Source organism: Caenorhabditis elegans, chromosome IV, assembly GCF_000002985.6.
Source record: "Caenorhabditis elegans chromosome IV".
In the NCBI taxonomy this organism is placed as follows: Eukaryota; Metazoa; Nematoda; class Chromadorea; order Rhabditida; family Rhabditidae; genus Caenorhabditis; species Caenorhabditis elegans.
The window spans coordinates 905,092-922,626 of NC_003282.8; the positions used below are offsets into that span (position 1 = coordinate 905,092).

At 40.4% G+C, this 17,535-nt stretch overlaps 4 protein-coding genes and 1 pseudogene across 5 annotated transcripts; all 5 read left to right on the forward strand.

Moving 5' to 3' along the window:
* Nucleotides 1-171: 171 nt before the first annotated feature.
* Nucleotides 172-1,953, forward strand: fbxc-12 (F-box domain-containing protein; the record flags this gene model as incomplete). The annotated part of the gene is made up of 4 exons (NM_001129289.2): nucleotides 172-311; nucleotides 357-850; nucleotides 1,127-1,784; nucleotides 1,833-1,953. The coding sequence occupies 4 exons, from the start codon at nucleotides 172-174 to the stop codon at nucleotides 1,951-1,953; spliced, it is 1,413 nt and encodes a 470-aa protein (NP_001122761.2).
* An 803-nt stretch (nucleotides 1,954-2,756) lies between these two features.
* Nucleotides 2,757-4,132, forward strand: fbxc-3 (F-box C protein; the record flags this gene model as incomplete). The annotated part of the gene is made up of 3 exons (NM_067610.4): nucleotides 2,757-2,848; nucleotides 3,054-3,974; nucleotides 4,018-4,132. 3 exons carry the CDS (start codon nucleotides 2,757-2,759, stop codon nucleotides 4,130-4,132), a joined length of 1,128 nt encoding a protein of 375 aa, NP_500011.2.
* Nucleotides 4,133-4,323: 191 nt separating this feature from the next.
* Nucleotides 4,324-6,105, forward strand: fbxc-8 (F-box domain-containing protein; the record flags this gene model as incomplete). Its single annotated transcript, NM_001268299.2, has 4 exons — nucleotides 4,324-4,463; nucleotides 4,509-5,002; nucleotides 5,279-5,936; nucleotides 5,985-6,105. The coding sequence occupies 4 exons, from the start codon at nucleotides 4,324-4,326 to the stop codon at nucleotides 6,103-6,105; spliced, it is 1,413 nt and encodes a 470-aa protein (NP_001255228.2).
* A 277-nt stretch (nucleotides 6,106-6,382) lies between these two features.
* Nucleotides 6,383-7,586, forward strand: F58H7.11 (annotated as a pseudogene). The gene is made up of 3 exons: nucleotides 6,383-6,453; nucleotides 6,651-7,419; nucleotides 7,464-7,586. Coding segments are annotated over exons 1-3 (963 nt in total).
* Nucleotides 7,587-14,898: 7,312 nt separating this feature from the next.
* F58H7.5 (uncharacterized protein) lies at nucleotides 14,899-15,717 on the forward strand (the record flags this gene model as incomplete). The annotated part of the gene is made up of 1 exon (NM_067613.1): nucleotides 14,899-15,717. The coding sequence occupies one exon, from the start codon at nucleotides 14,899-14,901 to the stop codon at nucleotides 15,715-15,717; it is 819 nt and encodes a 272-aa protein (NP_500014.1).
* Nucleotides 15,718-17,535: the final 1,818 nt, after the last annotated feature.

The window sequence follows — 17,535 nt, forward strand, 5'->3', positions numbered from 1 at the left end:
ATATATTATTGGCTGAGATAGAACTTGAAATACTGTAAAAACCCAACACAGTTATCCCAAAAACCTGTGTGACTGACCTGTAAGTACAGGCACGTAACAGCTGCTCACCTGGGCCGTTCTCTTTCCCCTCCCCTCTTCCTTGCCGTACAGTGTCTACCAAAACCAGTCGCAATGGGGTCTCTGCATAGCGTGCCGTTTTTTAGTCACTTTATTGGATTTTTCTTGTCCTACCCACATTATAAGCCACCGTTGAATCCTGTAAGCTACCAAGTATTAAAATGTCTGTTGAAGCATTTGGATCCGAATTCGAGGTTAGTTTTTGTTGCGCCAGTTCTAATATAATATACAGTTTTTAGATTCAAAATTTCTATGTCGTGTCCTTCGATTCGAAAACTAGAAAAATCGATTACTTTGTACGTAAAGTGTCTGAAATTAACTGATTATTATGTTACGGTAAACCAGGACACCTATCAATTAAATGTTGCTAATCGAAAGAAGGATTTTCAATTTGATATCGACCCAACAAATCACCCTGATGCCAGTGAGATAGAGCAAGATCCAAATGAAATACTAATTGACAACGTGAGAAGATATCGGGCACCAGAACACGAGGGGGAACCAACAGAACTTTCAAGATTGATGGAAGAGATACATGCGACTGGTCTTAAGCTCGATCAACATGTGGGAAAACTTTTTCGCTTACTTAATGGCGAAAATGTCATTCGTCTGAAAATGGGTGGAAGGGTTGAAGTATTCAATTACGATCGGAAAATGCATGAAGCTTTGAAGTACCTACTCGGAAAGCTATTCGGAGGAAGAACTGTAAAAGTGAACCGATTCGCGATTGAATGTGCAACTGTTATTCGGATTCCTTCAACCGTGAAACTTTCCGTCAAAATATTGGATCTTCTTGATAGAAATGTTCATACCAAATTGGAGACAGTTGGATTGAACTGAAAAAGCTGTACCTCTCCGCCTAAACTCCCTGAAAATAAGCGAGAATAGCATTTCAGTCAATAAGATTCAATACAAACTACTTGTGTTGTGGCAAGGAAGCGCTAGTCTAAAAATATTCCAAAAAAAAATGATGTTACAGAGGAAAGGGATTTTCATAGGAATGTTTTAGTGGACGAAGATCCTGACGAGATTTTTGTCAACTTGAAAGAGTTTAAAGATATCGATAGACCTGAACTATCATCCTATCATATCTTGCTCACAGCCAGACCGAGCAGGGAAGACTTAAGCAATGAGAGGAAGCTTCACGAGGCAACGAAGTATTTACTCAAGAAATTATTCGGTGGAAGAGTTATCGTCAAAGTTGATGAGCTTTCTATTGATTGTCGACCTGTACTACGAACCCCGGCAAGTTTGAAGTTTCAAATCCATAACTTGCAATTATCGTGTATGGATAATAATCAACTCTTTGAGGCGATTAAACCAATACTGGACTTTTCCACACCCCTGAGCTCTATTACTCTCCAGTTTGGCCATCAGATCAATTTTGAGGATCTAATTATCCGATCCACGGAAATTATGTACTTTGAAGGCTACTTTTTACTTCTAGATAAAGACCTGGACAACTTGAATGAGCTCCGTCACAAACGAGTCCATTTATCTATCAAACCTTATTCCCGATGGCACAATGTCTCACGGCTAATAGACAATTGGATTGAGGTTGGACGAGAAGCTGGTTTTTATTATTCGCTTGAAATGAATAAAAAAAGCAGAGCAAGGGAGATTTTGGAGACAGTAATGATTAATCATAAAGAGAGGATTATTGAGAGGTAAGCCTACTGATATTGACAGGTATGTAGGTACTATACAAGTTTCAGACCAAACGAGGATCCAAACAGCGTTCCACTTCGTATGAAAAATTCCTTGGGCCTTCATATCAGCTACGAGTTACGTGAAAAGTATTGTTTAATGCATCTCAGAGTTCAACCACGATACTGAAATTGATATGTCTTGAATGAATAAATAATTGTGTACAGACCACTGCAGTAACTGTTTCAGAAAATGACACTAACACCAAAAGAAGATTACTGACGACATTAAGAGGTGCTTCTCGAAAAACAGTTGTTTGTGTCATAAAATCACGCCTGCTACAAAATTTTTTGTCGTTCTAGAAAACACTGATAAGCTAGAGCAAAAAAGGCATACGACGAATATTTTCTCACTTTTTCTGATCCTCTTACATCACCTCTTTTTCATTATTATTTTTGAGTAAGGCATGGAAAAATTGAAGCCACTTTCCTATTTAAGTACTAAATCTATTATACATTATATTGATCCGATTTTACGGTAATTTTTTAGAGTTTTTGAAAATAACTAAGACTATTTAGTGTTTTAATTTGTTTAATGCTTTCTGTGCCTTCATATCAGCTACGAGTTACGTGAAAAGTATTGTTTAATGCATCTCAGAGTTCAACCACGATACTGAGATTGATATGTTTTAAATAAATAAATAATTGTGTACAGACCACTGCAGTAACAGTTTCAGAAAATGGCACTAACCTCAAAAGAAGATTACTGACTACGTTAAAAGAAGCTTCTCGCAAAACAGTTGTATGTGTCATAAAATTACAAACTACAAAGTTTATGTCGTACAAGAAAAACTGATAAACTAAAGCAAACACGGCATACAAGGAATATTTTCTCATTCTTTCTGATTCTCTTGCATTTCCATACTTCTTTGTCGTTCAAAATAGAAATTCTCACTAGCTCTAGTTCTCTCATAGTTCCATTCCTCTTTTTTCATGCCTCTTTCGAAATTAGAAATAGAAAAATCGAAGCCACTTTCCTATGCAAGTACTAAATCAGTTATTCAATATTTGGACCCGAATTTGAGGTAGGTTTTAAAATTTCTAAAAATAACTAAAATTTGTTAAATTTGTTTATAGTAGTGTGGAAAAAAACGAGCTGTTTTGATATTTCGCAACAAAAATTGCTTCGTCAGGAAAAAAAATTAGTAATTTTTATTGTATTTCTCTAGTTTATAGCTTGTAGTTTGTATTTTTGTGGACATGTATTAACTAACTAATTCTGATTTCCAGATTTCGCCTTTCCCAACAATGCCCATCACATCGCTCAATTGAAAAATCTGCACCACTCCACCTAGATTCCCTGAAATTGAGCGACAATAGTATTTCAGTCGATGGGATTGAGTACGAATTAGCTATATATCGGCAGAGAGAAGCTCGTCCGAAAAAATTGAAAGCGGATGTAACTGAAAATGGAAGAATTGATATGAATATTGTTGTGGAAGAAGATCCTAATGAGATTCTCATAGACTTGAGAGGAAATCAAGAGAGAACTATTGCTGAGGTTCTCACAGAGCTGGCTAACCAGAGAAGGGATGAAAATAACGAGAAAATGATACAAAGCAAAATGAAGTATTTTCTCGTGCTCAAAGTTGGAAGGAGCAGTGAAGTGATGATCTACGAGAGGAAGCTCCACGATGCAGTAAAGTATTTGGTTGAGAGGTTCTTAGGTGGGAGAGGTATATTAAAAGTTGGCACGCTTTCCATTGGATCTCGAGGGATACTGCGGATACCGTCAAGCTTGAACTTTAAGATTCGTCACTTGGAATTAAAAAGTGAGGATAATAATAAGATCTTTGAGACGATCAAGCAGCTTCTTACAATTTCCCCTCTAAGCTCGATTTCTCTCTCCCACAGCTATAACTTAAGGGATGAAGATCCAGTTGTTGAATCCACTGGTATTCTTATCTTCCAAAGTATTGTTTTCTTTGATAATGATATGCTCAACAATTTGAATAAGCTCCGTCACAAGCGAGTTCACTTATCGTTCGACCGTTTTTTCGAGCTGCAAAATGTCGTGTGGCTCATTGACAACTGGATTGAATTCGGAAGAAATGTTGGCACTCACTATTCACTTGACGTGGTAGTTGAAAACAAAGGATGGGAGATTTTGGAGATTGTCAAGAGAAATCACAAAGAGAGGATTGATGAGAAGTGAGGATATTTCTACGCTATTCAGTCAATATCCTTATTTCAGATCAGATAGAGAGAATGTTATAATTCATATGAACAACACCTCGGATTTACATATCGAATACGAGTTGGAGGATTTCCAGACTTTGATGCATCTGAGAGTTGAACTACGATCCTGATAATTTAATTGTTTGAATAAATATATTATTGGCTGAGATAGAACTTGAAATACTGTAAAAACCCAACACAGTTATCCCAAAAACCTGTGTGACTGACCTGTAAGTACAGGCACGTAACAGCTGCTCACCTGGGCCGTTCTCTTTCCCCTCCCCTCTTCCTTGCCGTACAGTGTCTACCAAAACCAGTCGCAATGGGGTCTCTGCATAGCGTGCCGTTTTTTAGTCACTTTATTGGATTTTTCTTGTCCTACCCACATTATAAGCCACCGTTGAATCCTGTAAGCTACCAAGTATTAAAATGTCTGTTGAAGCATTTGGATCCGAATTCGAGGTTAGTTTTTGTTGCGCCAGTTCTAATATAATATACAGTTTTTAGATTCAAAATTTCTATGTCGTGTCCTTCGATTCGAAAACTAGAAAAATCGATTACTTTGTACGTAAAGTGTCTGAAATTAACTGATTATTATGTTACGGTAAACCAGGACACCTATCAATTAAATGTTGCTAATCGAAAGAAGGATTTTCAATTTGATATCGACCCAACAAATCACCCTGATGCCAGTGAGATAGAGCAAGATCCAAATGAAATACTAATTGACAACGTGAGAAGATATCGGGCACCAGAACACGAGGGGGAACCAACAGAACTTTCAAGATTTATGGAAGAGATACATGCGACTGGTCTTAAGCTCGATCAACATGTGGGAAAACTTTTTCGCTTACTTAATGGCGAAAATGTCATTCGTCTGAAAATGGGTGGAAGGGTTGAAGTATTCAATTACGATCGGAAAATGCATGAAGCTTTGAAGTACCTACTCGGAAAGCTATTCGGAGGAAGAACTGTAAAAGTGAACCGATTCGCGATTGAATGTGCAACTGTTATTCGGATTCCTTCAACCGTGAAACTTTCCGTCAAAATATTGGATCTTCTTGATAGAAATGTTCATACCAAATTGGAGACAGTTGGATTGAACTGAAAAAGCTGTACCTCTCCGCCTAAACTCCCTGAAAATAAGCGAGAATAGCATTTCAGTCAATAAGATTCAATACAAACTACTTGTGTTGTGGCAAGGAAGCGCTAGTCTAAAAATATTCCAAAAAAAAAAGATGTTACAGAGGAAAGGGATTTTCATAGGAATGTTTTAGTGGACGAAGATCCTGACGAGATTTTTGTCAACTTGAAAGAGTTTAAAGATATCGATAGACCTGAACTATCATCCTATCATATCTTGCTCACAGCCAGACCGAGCAGGGAAGACTTAAGCAATGAGAGGAAGCTTCACGAGGCAACGAAGTATTTACTCAAGAAATTATTCGGTGGAAGAGTTATCGTCAAAGTTGATGAGCTTTCTATTGATTGTCGACCTGTACTACGAACCCCGGCAAGTTTGAAGTTTCAAATCCATAACTTGCAATTATCGTGTATGGATAATAATCAACTCTTTGAGGCGATTAAACCAATACTGGACTTTTCCACACCCCTGAGCTCTATTACTCTCCAGTTTGGCCATCAGATCAATTTTGAGGATCTAATTATCCGATCCACGGAAATTATGTACTTTGAAGGCTACTTTTTACTTCTAGATAAAGACCTGGACAACTTGAATGAGCTCCGTCACAAACGAGTCCATTTATCTATCAAACCTTATTCCCGATGGCACAATGTCTCACGGCTAATAGACAATCGGATTGAGGTTGGACGAGAAGCTGGTTTTTATTATTCGCTTGAAATGAATAAAAAAAGCAGAGCAAGGGAGATTTTGGAGACAGTAATGATTAATCATAAAGAGAGGATTATTGAGAGGTAAGCCTACTGATATTGACAGGTATGTAGGTACTATACAAGTTTCAGACCAAACGAGGATCCAAACAGCGTTCCACTTCGTATGAAAAATTCCTTGGGCCTTCATATCAGCTACGAGTTACGTGAAAAGTATTGTTTAATGCATCTCAGAGTTCAACCACGATACTGAAATTGATATGTCTTGAATGAATAAATAATTGTGTACAGACCACTGCAGTAACTGTTTCAGAAAATGACACTAACACCAAAAGAAGATTACTGACGACATTAAGAGGTGCTTCTCGAAAAACAGTTGTTTGTGTCATAAAATCACGCCTGCTACAAAATTTTTTGTCGTTCTAGAAAACACTGATAAGCTAGAGCAAAAAAGGCATACGACGAATATTTTCTCACTTTTTCTGATCCTCTTACATCACCTCTTTTTCATTATTATTTTTGAGTAAGGCATGGAAAAATTGAAGCCACTTTCCTATTTAAGTACTAAATCTATTATACATTATTTTGATCCGATTTTACGGTAATTTTTTAGAGTTTTTGAAAATAACTAAGACTATTTAGTGTTTTAATTTGTTTAATGCTTTCTGAAAAAAAATAAACGAGCTGGTTTGAAATTTTGCAACAAAAATTGCTCCAGTTACAGTAGTTTGCAGTAGTTTTTAATTTCCAACACATACTTTGTACATGTTCTTCTGTTGATAATATTAAGAATTTCAGATTTCACCTTTCCCAACAATACCCATCTCTTCTCTCAACTGAAAAATCTGTGCCACTTCGCCTGGTTTCATTAAAAATAGGCGACCACAGTCTTTCAAGCAATAGGATTGGATGCGAATTAGCTATATATCGGCACGGAGACCGTCTGTCTAAAAAATTCAAACTGAACGCGACCGAGGATGGAAAAGTTGATATGAATCTTGCTGTGGTGGAAGGTCTTGGGGAGATTCTCGTAGACTTGAGAGGAAATCGAGAGATAAATATTGCCGATGTTGAGAAAATGTTCGGTGGGAGAAGTCTCATCATTGTTGGCACACTTTCCATCGGATGTCGAGTGATTCCGTCCAGTCTGAAGTTTAAGACCGGTGACTTGGAATTAGGATGTGAGGATAATATTAAGCTCTTTGAGGAGATCAAACCACTGCTGCATCTCACTTCTTTCCCTCTAAACTATATTTCTCTCTACAACAGCTATAACTTAAGGGATGAAGATCCAGTTGTTGAATCCACTGGTGTTCTTATTTTTAAAAATATTTCTTCCTTTGATAATAATGAGCTCGAAAATTTTAATAAGCTCCGTCGCAAGCGAGTTCACTTATCGTTCGACCCTTTTTTTTGAGATGCAAATTATCGTAGGACTCATTGGCAACTGGATTAAATTTGGACGAGATGTTGGTACTTATTATTCAGTTGAACTGCAAGCAAAAAACAAAGGATCGGAGGTTTTGGAGATTACTAAAAGAAATCACGAAGAGAGGATTATTGAGAGGTAAGCCTACTACTATTGACAAGTAGGCACTATACTTGTTTCAGACCAAACGAGGATCCGAACATCGTCATATTTCGTATGAACAATTTCTTAGCCAGAAAACTTCAAAAATGTGTAATTTTCTTTCTGATTTCTACGTCACTCGGCCAAAGAAAATCCTGAAATGAAAATTTCCAAAAAAAAAAAGAGAAAAAATAAATATATCTTCAGAGCAGAACCCTTCACTTTTTATGAGCCATTTCCGCCTCGGAGCCGCCCTTTTTATGAGCTCTTAACTCAAAGAAAGACCCCAAAATTGGGAGTATCTTTTTTGGAATCAGCAGGAAGTGAAGCTCAACAAAAATTTGTTAATTGGCAAAATTTGGAGCATGTTTTCATATTTTTCTCGGAAAAAAAAAAAGATTACAGGATTTCAAATTATTTTTTATTCTCTATAATGTAAGGATTATCACCGAACCCACACATTTTCGATGAAATATAAACATTATATTTTTACTGTAAATTCTCTGAGATAATTTACAGAGAAAGAACGAACGAAATCGGTGCAGTACAACGATTTCTACGGCAACTACAATCCACGAGGAGGAGAAACTCCAGTTCAAACCGCCGCCAAACTACAGAAGGTCGCATTGTCGCGCCGAGACCCGTCGTCGTTAAAGGCTGCGCCTTTAACCCGGAGACGTCTATATAAGGAGAGGAGAACGCTCATTGGTCATCATTTCTTGATTTTCGTCGCGTGTTTTGCTCTCACTTTTGTCTCCCGTTTCACTTGTCAGACGATGCTATCGTCTAACCTCTTTTACTCTAATAAACTCTTATAACTTCAAACGGTTTAATTCACGGCAACCAACAATCTTTACTGGTAGCTAGCGAGTGAACCGAATTTCGCAACATTTCGAAAATCCTAAAATTATTTATCGTTTGGAATTCTAAATCCTAAAATTTTTCTCGAATTTTCGATGCCTAAAATTCAAATTTAAAATTTAATCCTAAAATTTAAAATTAATTTTTAATTTTCTGGCCTAAAATTTTTCTTTTCTCTTTTTCGCTTCGCTTTTTCGTTTTGATTTTTCGCTTTTATTTTTCTTCTCGATTATTCTTTTCAGCGCCCTTTTCGTTTTGTAGCTTTTCGGTATATACGATCCACCACCCGTCCCTATTATTTCGTTTAAGTTCCCTTTATTAGTTTAGTTTGTAGGTAGCTTTAGCATTTACATTTAGCCTTCGTAGAGAAGGGCCCTCTCTTTTTAGGTCTAAATTGTCTGTAAGTAATTTGGTAGTAGCGCTTGTGAGGCTTAGCATTAACACAACACTTAAGTCAAGCCTAACTGGGATTACGGGGTTTTATTCCTATTTCTCCAAAAAAAGGTCTGTCCTCTCACGCGCTCCCTTACTGAGGTCTAGGTGAGGTGTTTGTAGGAAGGTGCGCACCAGTTTAGTTCCGCTAAAGCGAACGGCCTAGTAGTCTAGCTTCTAGTCAGTACTCTTAACTTCAAACTCGTAGGTTTAGTTAAGTTTTCGAGGTTCCGTAACCATGTCCCTTTAGGAAAGTCTTATCTTTAAATGATCACTCGTCTCTTCGTTTCCTCAATTACGCTAGTACACCTAGGATTATAGGTAGTTCAAGTATGTCCCGCAACCCGCAGTTCAATACACCCCCACCCAATGCTCCAGATGGCGCTTATCGCTCGAACAGTCGTTTGATTGATGGCTCCGTCGTCACCACTGCTTATCTCGTTTCGCTCAAAGCTGGTACCGTCAAGGATGTCAACTCGTTGTATGGTTCCATCGTGGAGAACAAGGCAACAGTGAAAGCAGTCGACGATAAGGTCGTGGTCATTGGCAACAAGTGTGATGATGTCAGCGCAAAGCTTGCAGCTTTGCAAAATCGAATTCGCGAGCTCGAGGACATGGTCAAGCGTCAAGGTGAGGAGAGTGCTCAGGCTGGTGAGGAGCGTGCTGGAGGTCGCGGTACCTCTGGCCCTTCTCAGGTAGCTGGCCTGAGCCTAGGTAGGCCACTTTTAAATTCTAATTTAACCCCAAGAGACGTGTTGTCTGGAAGCAGTGCAGGTAGTAACGCTACTGACTCTTCTGGAAGTGGATCCCCGATGCCATCGAGTCTCCAGAATCGTGACGTCGTCGAAGAACAATCGGAAGATCAGCAACTCAATAGTGGTGAGCTTGCGGGAGATCAAGATGATCTAGAAGAAGCAACAAATTCAATTCGTGGAATTTCGCCTTCAATTGGAGTGATCGGTTTCAAGACAGCCGCCACTTTGCCTCCGTTCAATGGAAACTTGACTGAAGATTTCACAACCTTCGTGCGAAAGTTCAAGGATCGGCTAGCAGCGTCTACAGAGATGGACAACGATCAAAAGAGGTCTACATTCCTTTTATTTTTGGACAATCGCGCGCGGAGTACGGCCGATGGAATAATTGGAGCACAGCCTGCGATTACACTCGAGGATCTTATCACAAAGATGTCAGCAGTGTTCGAGAATGCAGCCGTGCAGGAACATAGAGAAGAGCAGTTGAGATATTGCACACAGCAAAAGGGTGAGTCGGTTGAACTTTTCTTTCAGAGAATCGATAAGCTGCAAAGACTTGCGAGTACTGGCCCCAGGAGTGAAGAGATGAAGAAGGTCGCGTTTCGTGCTTTCCTCGAAGGACTCGGTGAACATCTCAACTACGCTATTCGATCGAGGCGCCCCAAGGATATGGCGGCGGCGCTCGATGAAGCACTACATGAAGAAATGCTTGTCAATGCGAATGTGGCTCGGAGAGCAGTACCAACAGCAGCGGCATACATGGCATCAATCGGGAATCAAGGCAAGAAGCAGCAGCAGCAGAAGCAGTCGCAGTCGCCGAAGTTCCTTGGAGAATGGCATTACTGTCACAAGAAGGGTCACAAACTCGCAGATTGTCGGAAGAGAGCAGCTGATCGTGGTGTGGCAAAATCCTCAGTGCAAAATCCCGTGGAGCATCATCAAGTCAAGCAGGCAGCAGCAGTTTCGGGCACAGAAAATTGGCAACTTCTGGAACAGAACACGGCTCTGCAAGCGCAAGTTCGAGACCTTGCAGGTCGGCTTGAGCGTTTCCAACCTAGCTTTGACGGATCTTCGGGGAGCAACGTTTGCAGTCTGACTTGGTCGAAGAGTAAGTCTTTTACTTTCGAGGATGCCACTCCTCAACAGAATTCTCAAAGTAATTCTTTTATCACCGCTCACATTCCAGTTAAAGCTAATCAGATACCGTATTCCGCTCTTGTGGATACGGGTGCAAACATTACAGTAACTTCGAAAGATCTTTTGAAAGGTCTTGGCATTAGCAGAACTTTACCGATGCTCAATGCGCAAGCTGTTGGCCTTGGAGGTCACACAGTGGATATGGTTGGATCAGCAGTCGTTCAATTCAAGATTGGAACTCACACGATCGACCATCGGGTACACTTCACAACTGGACGTTGCATGCCGGAAATCAATGGCGAATATCAATTCATTATTGGAAACGATATGCTCTCGAAGCTTCCAATGTTCGTGTTCAACTACAAGGATGCTCTTTTCCACATCGGAGATGACGTTCTTCCTCTCGGACAATCATTCGGACAACCTTCAAAGCCAAGGAAGTTCAACGTCAAAGTGTGTGAGGATACTATCATTCCAGCTGGAACGGAAAAATACGTCAAATGCTCCGTCAGTCCTCAACCGAAGGATCGAGAAGTTATTTTGATGATCGACTCAGTTTCAAGTGGAATCGATAATTTGTTTGTGTCACCCGCGGTAGTCATGGCTCAGGATGCAGTCATTTTGGTGTCCAACCCAACGGATCAGGACATGACGCTCAACAATTCGGAGGTTGCTGCGTCGGCTAGTCAGGTAACGCAACATGACGGAGTCTTGTGTTGTCTTTGACAGTGTTGCTCACTGCAGCTCTCCAAAGATTAACACAGTCGAGAACGCAGTTTCTCAAAACTCTTTTTCTATAGACCTCTCCAGTGTTAATATCTCTAGCAATGAGAGAGCTCAGTTACAAGCTCTCATCGATGAATATCATGACGTATTTTCGAAAAATGCGTATGATTTGGGTAGTTCGAAAACTGACCCAGTGCATATTTATACAACTACAGAAGTACCGGTAAGAAGTCGAGCTTATCGGACGCCAGTTAGATATCAAGCTGAGCTTGAGAAGCACATCAACTCACTTATTCAGTCAGGACGAATCGTCGAAAGCAACACGCCTTGGACCAGCCCAATCGTGCTTATAAAGAAGAAAAACGGATCACTCAGAGTTTGTTTGGATTTCCGTAAGCTAAATGAGGTCACAGTTCCCGATAACTATCCCTTACCTAGAATAGATTCTATTATTGAGCAAATAGGAGGTTCTAAATATTTTACATCTTTAGACATGGCAAATGGATACTTGCAGCTGAGATTGGATGCAGAATCATCAGACAAATGTGGTTTCATCACTGAGAACAAGGTCTACGCCTACACACATCTACCATTTGGACTACGGTCAGCAGCGTCATACTTCCAGAGAGATTTGAAACAAGTTCTATAGGGATTGGAGAAGGAAGTAACGGTCTACATCGACGACGTGCTGATCTTCAGCAAGACGTTTGAGGAGCATTTAAACTCGTTGAGAAAAGTGCTCGAGAGGTTCAGGAAGTTTAATCTAAAAGTTTCACCGAACAAATGCGAATTTTTCAAACAATCAATTACATTTTTAGGTCACGAGATCAACGCTGACAACTACAAGCCGAATCGCATCAACGTCGATGCAATCGTCAACCTGCCAACACCAAGAAACGTCGGAGACGTCAGAAGATTCATCGGGATGTCAGGATTCTTCAGAAAATTCCTTCCAAATTTCTCGGAGATTGCTGAGCCGCTGACAAGGTTCACAAGGAAAGGACACAAGTTCGTGTGGAAAGCTGAGCAACAAAAAGCCGTGGACACTCTGAAGCAAGCTTTAATTAGTAAGCCAATTTTAGTTTTTCCAGATTATGACAAAGAGTTTCACATTTTTACTGACGCTAGTGCTGTAGCTCAGGGGGCAGTGCTCATGCAACAAATGGAAGATAGTACTAAGGACTATGCAGCGATAGCTTATACTAGTAGAACCCTTTCAGATACCGAATCTAGATGGCCCGCAATTCAGACAGAATTAGGCGCTATTATTTTCGCGTTAAGACAGTTTAGGCCTTACATAGGACAGTCTAGAACTACGATTCATAGCGATCATAGACCCCCCATGTACTTGCTTGGTAAGAGCAAAGTTAATGATAACTTGGCTCGTTGGCTCATCGAGTTGGCTCAATATGATACGAGGATTGTGCACATCGATGGCAAGAAGAACACAGTAGCTGATTGTTTATCACGTGCAAAGGATGAAGTTGCACCTCTGGATGGAGTCGAGATGGAAGACATCATTAGTTTTCCAGTCTGTATGCCAATACATATGTCTAATATTCAAGCTTCGATGGCATTCACCCCGGTTGGGACGCTCGTTTGGATTTGCTCGAGGAGCAAGAGAAGGATCCGATCCTGAAATGCATCAAGGACTTCCGACGCCAGCAACGCCGATCGACATCGTTCCTTCGACATGGGCAGGTGTGCTGGAGCACATCAAGCTTACTGAGTCTGGGTTGCTCGCCGTAGCAACCCCCGGTAGCCGCCCTAAAACAGTTATTCCCCAACAACTTAAATCATTGATTTTAAAATCGTTCCACGAGAGTTTACTCGGTGGAGGACACTTTGGATATAGGAAAACGTTGCACAAAATCAAACGCAATTATTATTGGCCAAATATGAGGTCGGACGTGCTCAAGTGGACGTTGCAGTGCAAGATTTGTCAACAGAAGAGAAACCCTCATCCATCTACAAGAGAACTACAGAAGATCGTAATCACGACGAAAGTATTCGAGAAGGTTGGAGTGGACCTGACAGGCCCACTGAGAATGACAGCTTCAGGTAACAAGTAGTACATGGTTTGTTGGTTCACAAAATTTGTAATTTCTGTGCCGTTACCTAATGCGTCAACAGAAACAGTTGCTGATGCAATGATGAAAGAGTTACTTTTAAAGTTCGGAACACCAAGTCAACTCGTTTCAGATAGAGCATCAACCTTCACATCCGAGGCATTCCGAGCCTTCTGCAGGAAGCTCGAGATCCAGCAACACTTGGCAATTCCGTATCACAGCAAAGGAAATGGTGCAACGGAGAGGACGTTTCGAACATTCCACAATATGGTTTCGAAACACGTGAATAAAACTCACACGGATTGGGATCAGATACTACCGTATATGACGTTCGTCTACAACACGACAGTTCACGACACGACAGGAGAGACGCCATTCTTCCTGATTTTTGGTCGAGACCCCGTGTTTGCAATCGATAAAATCATGCATCCATCCCCACCAAAGGAAGGAGAAGAAGTCGACATTCCGGCTTGGAAAGAGCACCTCATCACAACTCTACGTTTGGCTCGAAAGGAGGCTGCTGAAAGATCCCTGAAAGAACAAGAAGCTCGACAGAAAGTGGCAAACGTTGGAGCTAAAGGATCGAAGATCGTGGTTGGAGATCGAGTCTTCTTCCAAAATCACAAATCGAAAGCGAATTTGTCGCGGAAAATGGTACTTCCATGGATCGGAGAGTTCGAAGTCATTAGCATCGATCATCCCAAAGCAGTCATCAAGGACTTGGAACATCCATCAAAACCTGAAAGGACAGTGCACCTGAATCAAATCAAAAAGATTCTAGAAAGAGAAGATCCAGGCGCCGCACTCAAAGATTCGGACGATTCCATCTCCGAAGTAGAAGCAATCAAAGAGGAGCTTGCTACAGCTCAACCTGAAATTAATCAGGCCCCCACCCATCAAATTGAAGATAATATCGTCGAGGATATTTGCATTCCACATGCACAAGAGGTCGAAACGAGGAAAAACCCGTCACGTCAGCGCAGGAGACCGAAGAGATTTGAGGACTGAGTTAAAAAATGTTTTTTATTTATTTTTAATCCAAAAATTCATTTTCTACTTCATTTAGGCGTAATTTTCCAAATTAGCGCGCATTTAATTTAAAGGCGCAGTAGGTGACGTAGGCTAGTGGTCCCGCCACGAAAAAGGTACAGTAACCCGTAGGAGGCATTGCTCACTCTTAAATTCAAATTTTAGGTGTTTTTGTCATCATTTTACCTTTATTTACCCGTTTCCACTCATTTTTCGTAGTTTAATTACATAATTCTTGCAGTTTAGCATATTTTAGGCCGCGTTTATGTTTTTCACCCGTTCTAAGCTTAAATTTGGTTAGTTTTTGGCTTTAACACTAGTTTAAACAATTCTTAGCCCTAAAATCTTGCTTAGTTTAGCAAATACATTAGTGTAATCTCACAAAATGCGTAACGTATACCTTAGAGTTTCATTTTCGGAATGTTTCGTCTTCGCGTACTTAAAAGGTTTGTTTTTCAGAGCACATCGCCATGGGCAGCCGGCAAAGCAGTATGACTACTCGTTTGCAGGCGGAGATCGGAGGAACAAGCTCGGAAGGTGCGACAGCGGTACGAGGACGTAGCTCCTCAGGCCATGTCGCCGCACAAGAGTCTTCGATCGAAGCACACCACACTCCACGCAATAATCTTAATATTAAATATCTCGCATTGTTACAATTAGTTGGACAAATTGTCAACGGAAATGCCGATGAAGCACAAAGAAGAGAAGACGATGACGCCTTCCCATTCGAGCTCGTCGTACATGAAGCAGAGATGGAGGTCGAAGAAGTCGACTCACCACAGGATTCTCCAGATGAATTCGAGGAAGATATTGCGGAAGAAGTCAAGGATAAATCGGCATCGGAAGAGGAAGAAGAAGATGAACATCAAGTTTTCCAGTTCGAAAATCCACGAGATTTAGAAGATCCTCTGCGAAGAAGAGTCCCGTACGAGATCCACTTCCCATTCCGAGAGCCACCACAAGAAGATGCACCAATGAGAATGGCTCAAAATCCAGTCGACCAGGAAGCCATCGATGATATCGATCAAGGACTCATCGATAGATATCATCAAGGATTGGTCGCGGCAGATCCGCATCAACGATTCGTGACACCACTCACGAGAGCCGCAAGAGAATATTTGAGAGCTCAAGTCGACTACCAGGAGCGCAGAGCTACTCACCATGAAGGATGGACGCAGTTCCTCGAAGCAGTACCAGAGTTCGGGAGAGCTCGCCACTACTACATCGACGAGAGAAGTCGATCAATATTTAATCGATGCATGGAGAAGAGGACGTCGTGCAGATCTTGAAGACGCCGAGTTTCGCCTACCATTGGAAAGAGATGAAAGATATTGGCTCTTCAACCAGATTAAGAATCAACGCCGAGAGCTGTTCGAAGCCGCCCAATGGAGAGCTCACCATGCACATCACCGTCGCAACGAACAAGAGCAATAGCTCGCAGCAGCTACAACAATTTTATTGAAGAACAAAAGAAGAAAGAAAAAAAAAAAAAAAGAACAACAACAACACTTCGTTTTGGCTCATCCAGTCGAGTCACATCATCATCAAGGATCCTTCGAGCTGGATAAAGCAACTGAAAAGGTGAAGTTTCGGGTGAATCCTTAGGAAGTTTTTACTAAAAGTCCCAAAAACTTTACGCTTTTCCAAAGCAATCTTTCGTACAACCCTTTAGTCATTTTGAAATTGAGGAGATCAGGGACGATCCCTTTTCAAAAGGGGGGAGGTGTAAGGATTATCACCGAACCCACACATTTTCGATGAAATATAAACATTATATTTTTACTGTAAATTCTCTGAGATAATTTACAGAGAAAGAACGAACGAAATCGGTGCAGTACAACGATTTCTACGGCAACTACAATCCACGAGGAGGAGAAACTCCAGTTCAAACCGCCGCCAAACTACAGAAGGTCGCATTGTCGCGCCGAGACCCGTCGTCGTTAAAGGCTGCGCCTTTAACCCGGAGACGTCTATATAAGGAGAGGAGAACGCTCATTGGTCATCATTTCTTGATTTTCGTCGCGTGTTTTGCTCTCACTTTTGTCTCCCGTTTCACTTGTCAGACGATGCTATCGTCTAACCTCTTTTACTCTAATAAACTCTTATAACTTCAAACGGTTTAATTCACGGCAACCAACAATCTTTACTATAAATAAATGTTTTATTTTGTTCTTGTTTTAACTTTTTTTCAAAGAACATAACAGTTTTCGTTTAATTGGGAAAATAATTTTTATGTTTTCAAGCTATTTTCAGTAAGATTTCTGGTTTTAGCTAACCGAGAGCTCTGATTTAAATATAATCATGACCTATTTTCCACAAGCGTGAAAAAAGTTGGCTCTCGCCGCTAAAATACAGTAACCGGGAAGTTTTCCTGGCGGGACCCAAATTTTCTTAAAATCGATGTAAGTAGGCCATGATTATACTTAAATTTAAGCTCTCGGTGAGCTGAATCTAAAAATCAACATAGTATCAAAATTTGAATACTCTACAAATTAGAAAAAAACTAATTATATTTTTTTGGAAATTTTTTGAATTTTTCTGACAAAAATATGTTTTTTTAAATCAATTTCTTGCCTATTTTTATCGATTTTTTTGCTATTTTCTTATATTTTTCCCTTTTTCGCCTGAAAAATCAATCTGAAAAATTTTAGATATCTTTTAGTTTTTTTTCGAATTCCTATTTTTGTTGTCTCAAACTTCCAGATTTTTGGAAAAATATTTGTTTTTTCATAAAATTCTCTCCCCAAGTAATCCATCATCGTCTCTTTCGCACCCGTCATCTCCCAGATATCACCACCACAAAATAAATCATAGAAAAAACCTTTCTTCCAGCTCCATGAGCAGGTGTGTGTGTGTGTGTGCATGAGCTTCTCCTTTTTGTTCTCTATTTCTCTAATCCTTCTCTTTTGCTCATTGAGCTCAAGACTCCGCCCCCATTGACAGCTCGCAAGAAGGCCTTCTTGAAGAACAAAAAGTCCCCCATGGGATCAAACACTTTTCTGATTTTCCATCCCCGCACTTTTTGACCCCTTTTTGGCGTTTAGGAGGGTCTCCCTTTGTCTAAAAACAAAATATACTAGTTTTCGGATTGCTTTTTGAAAGAAATT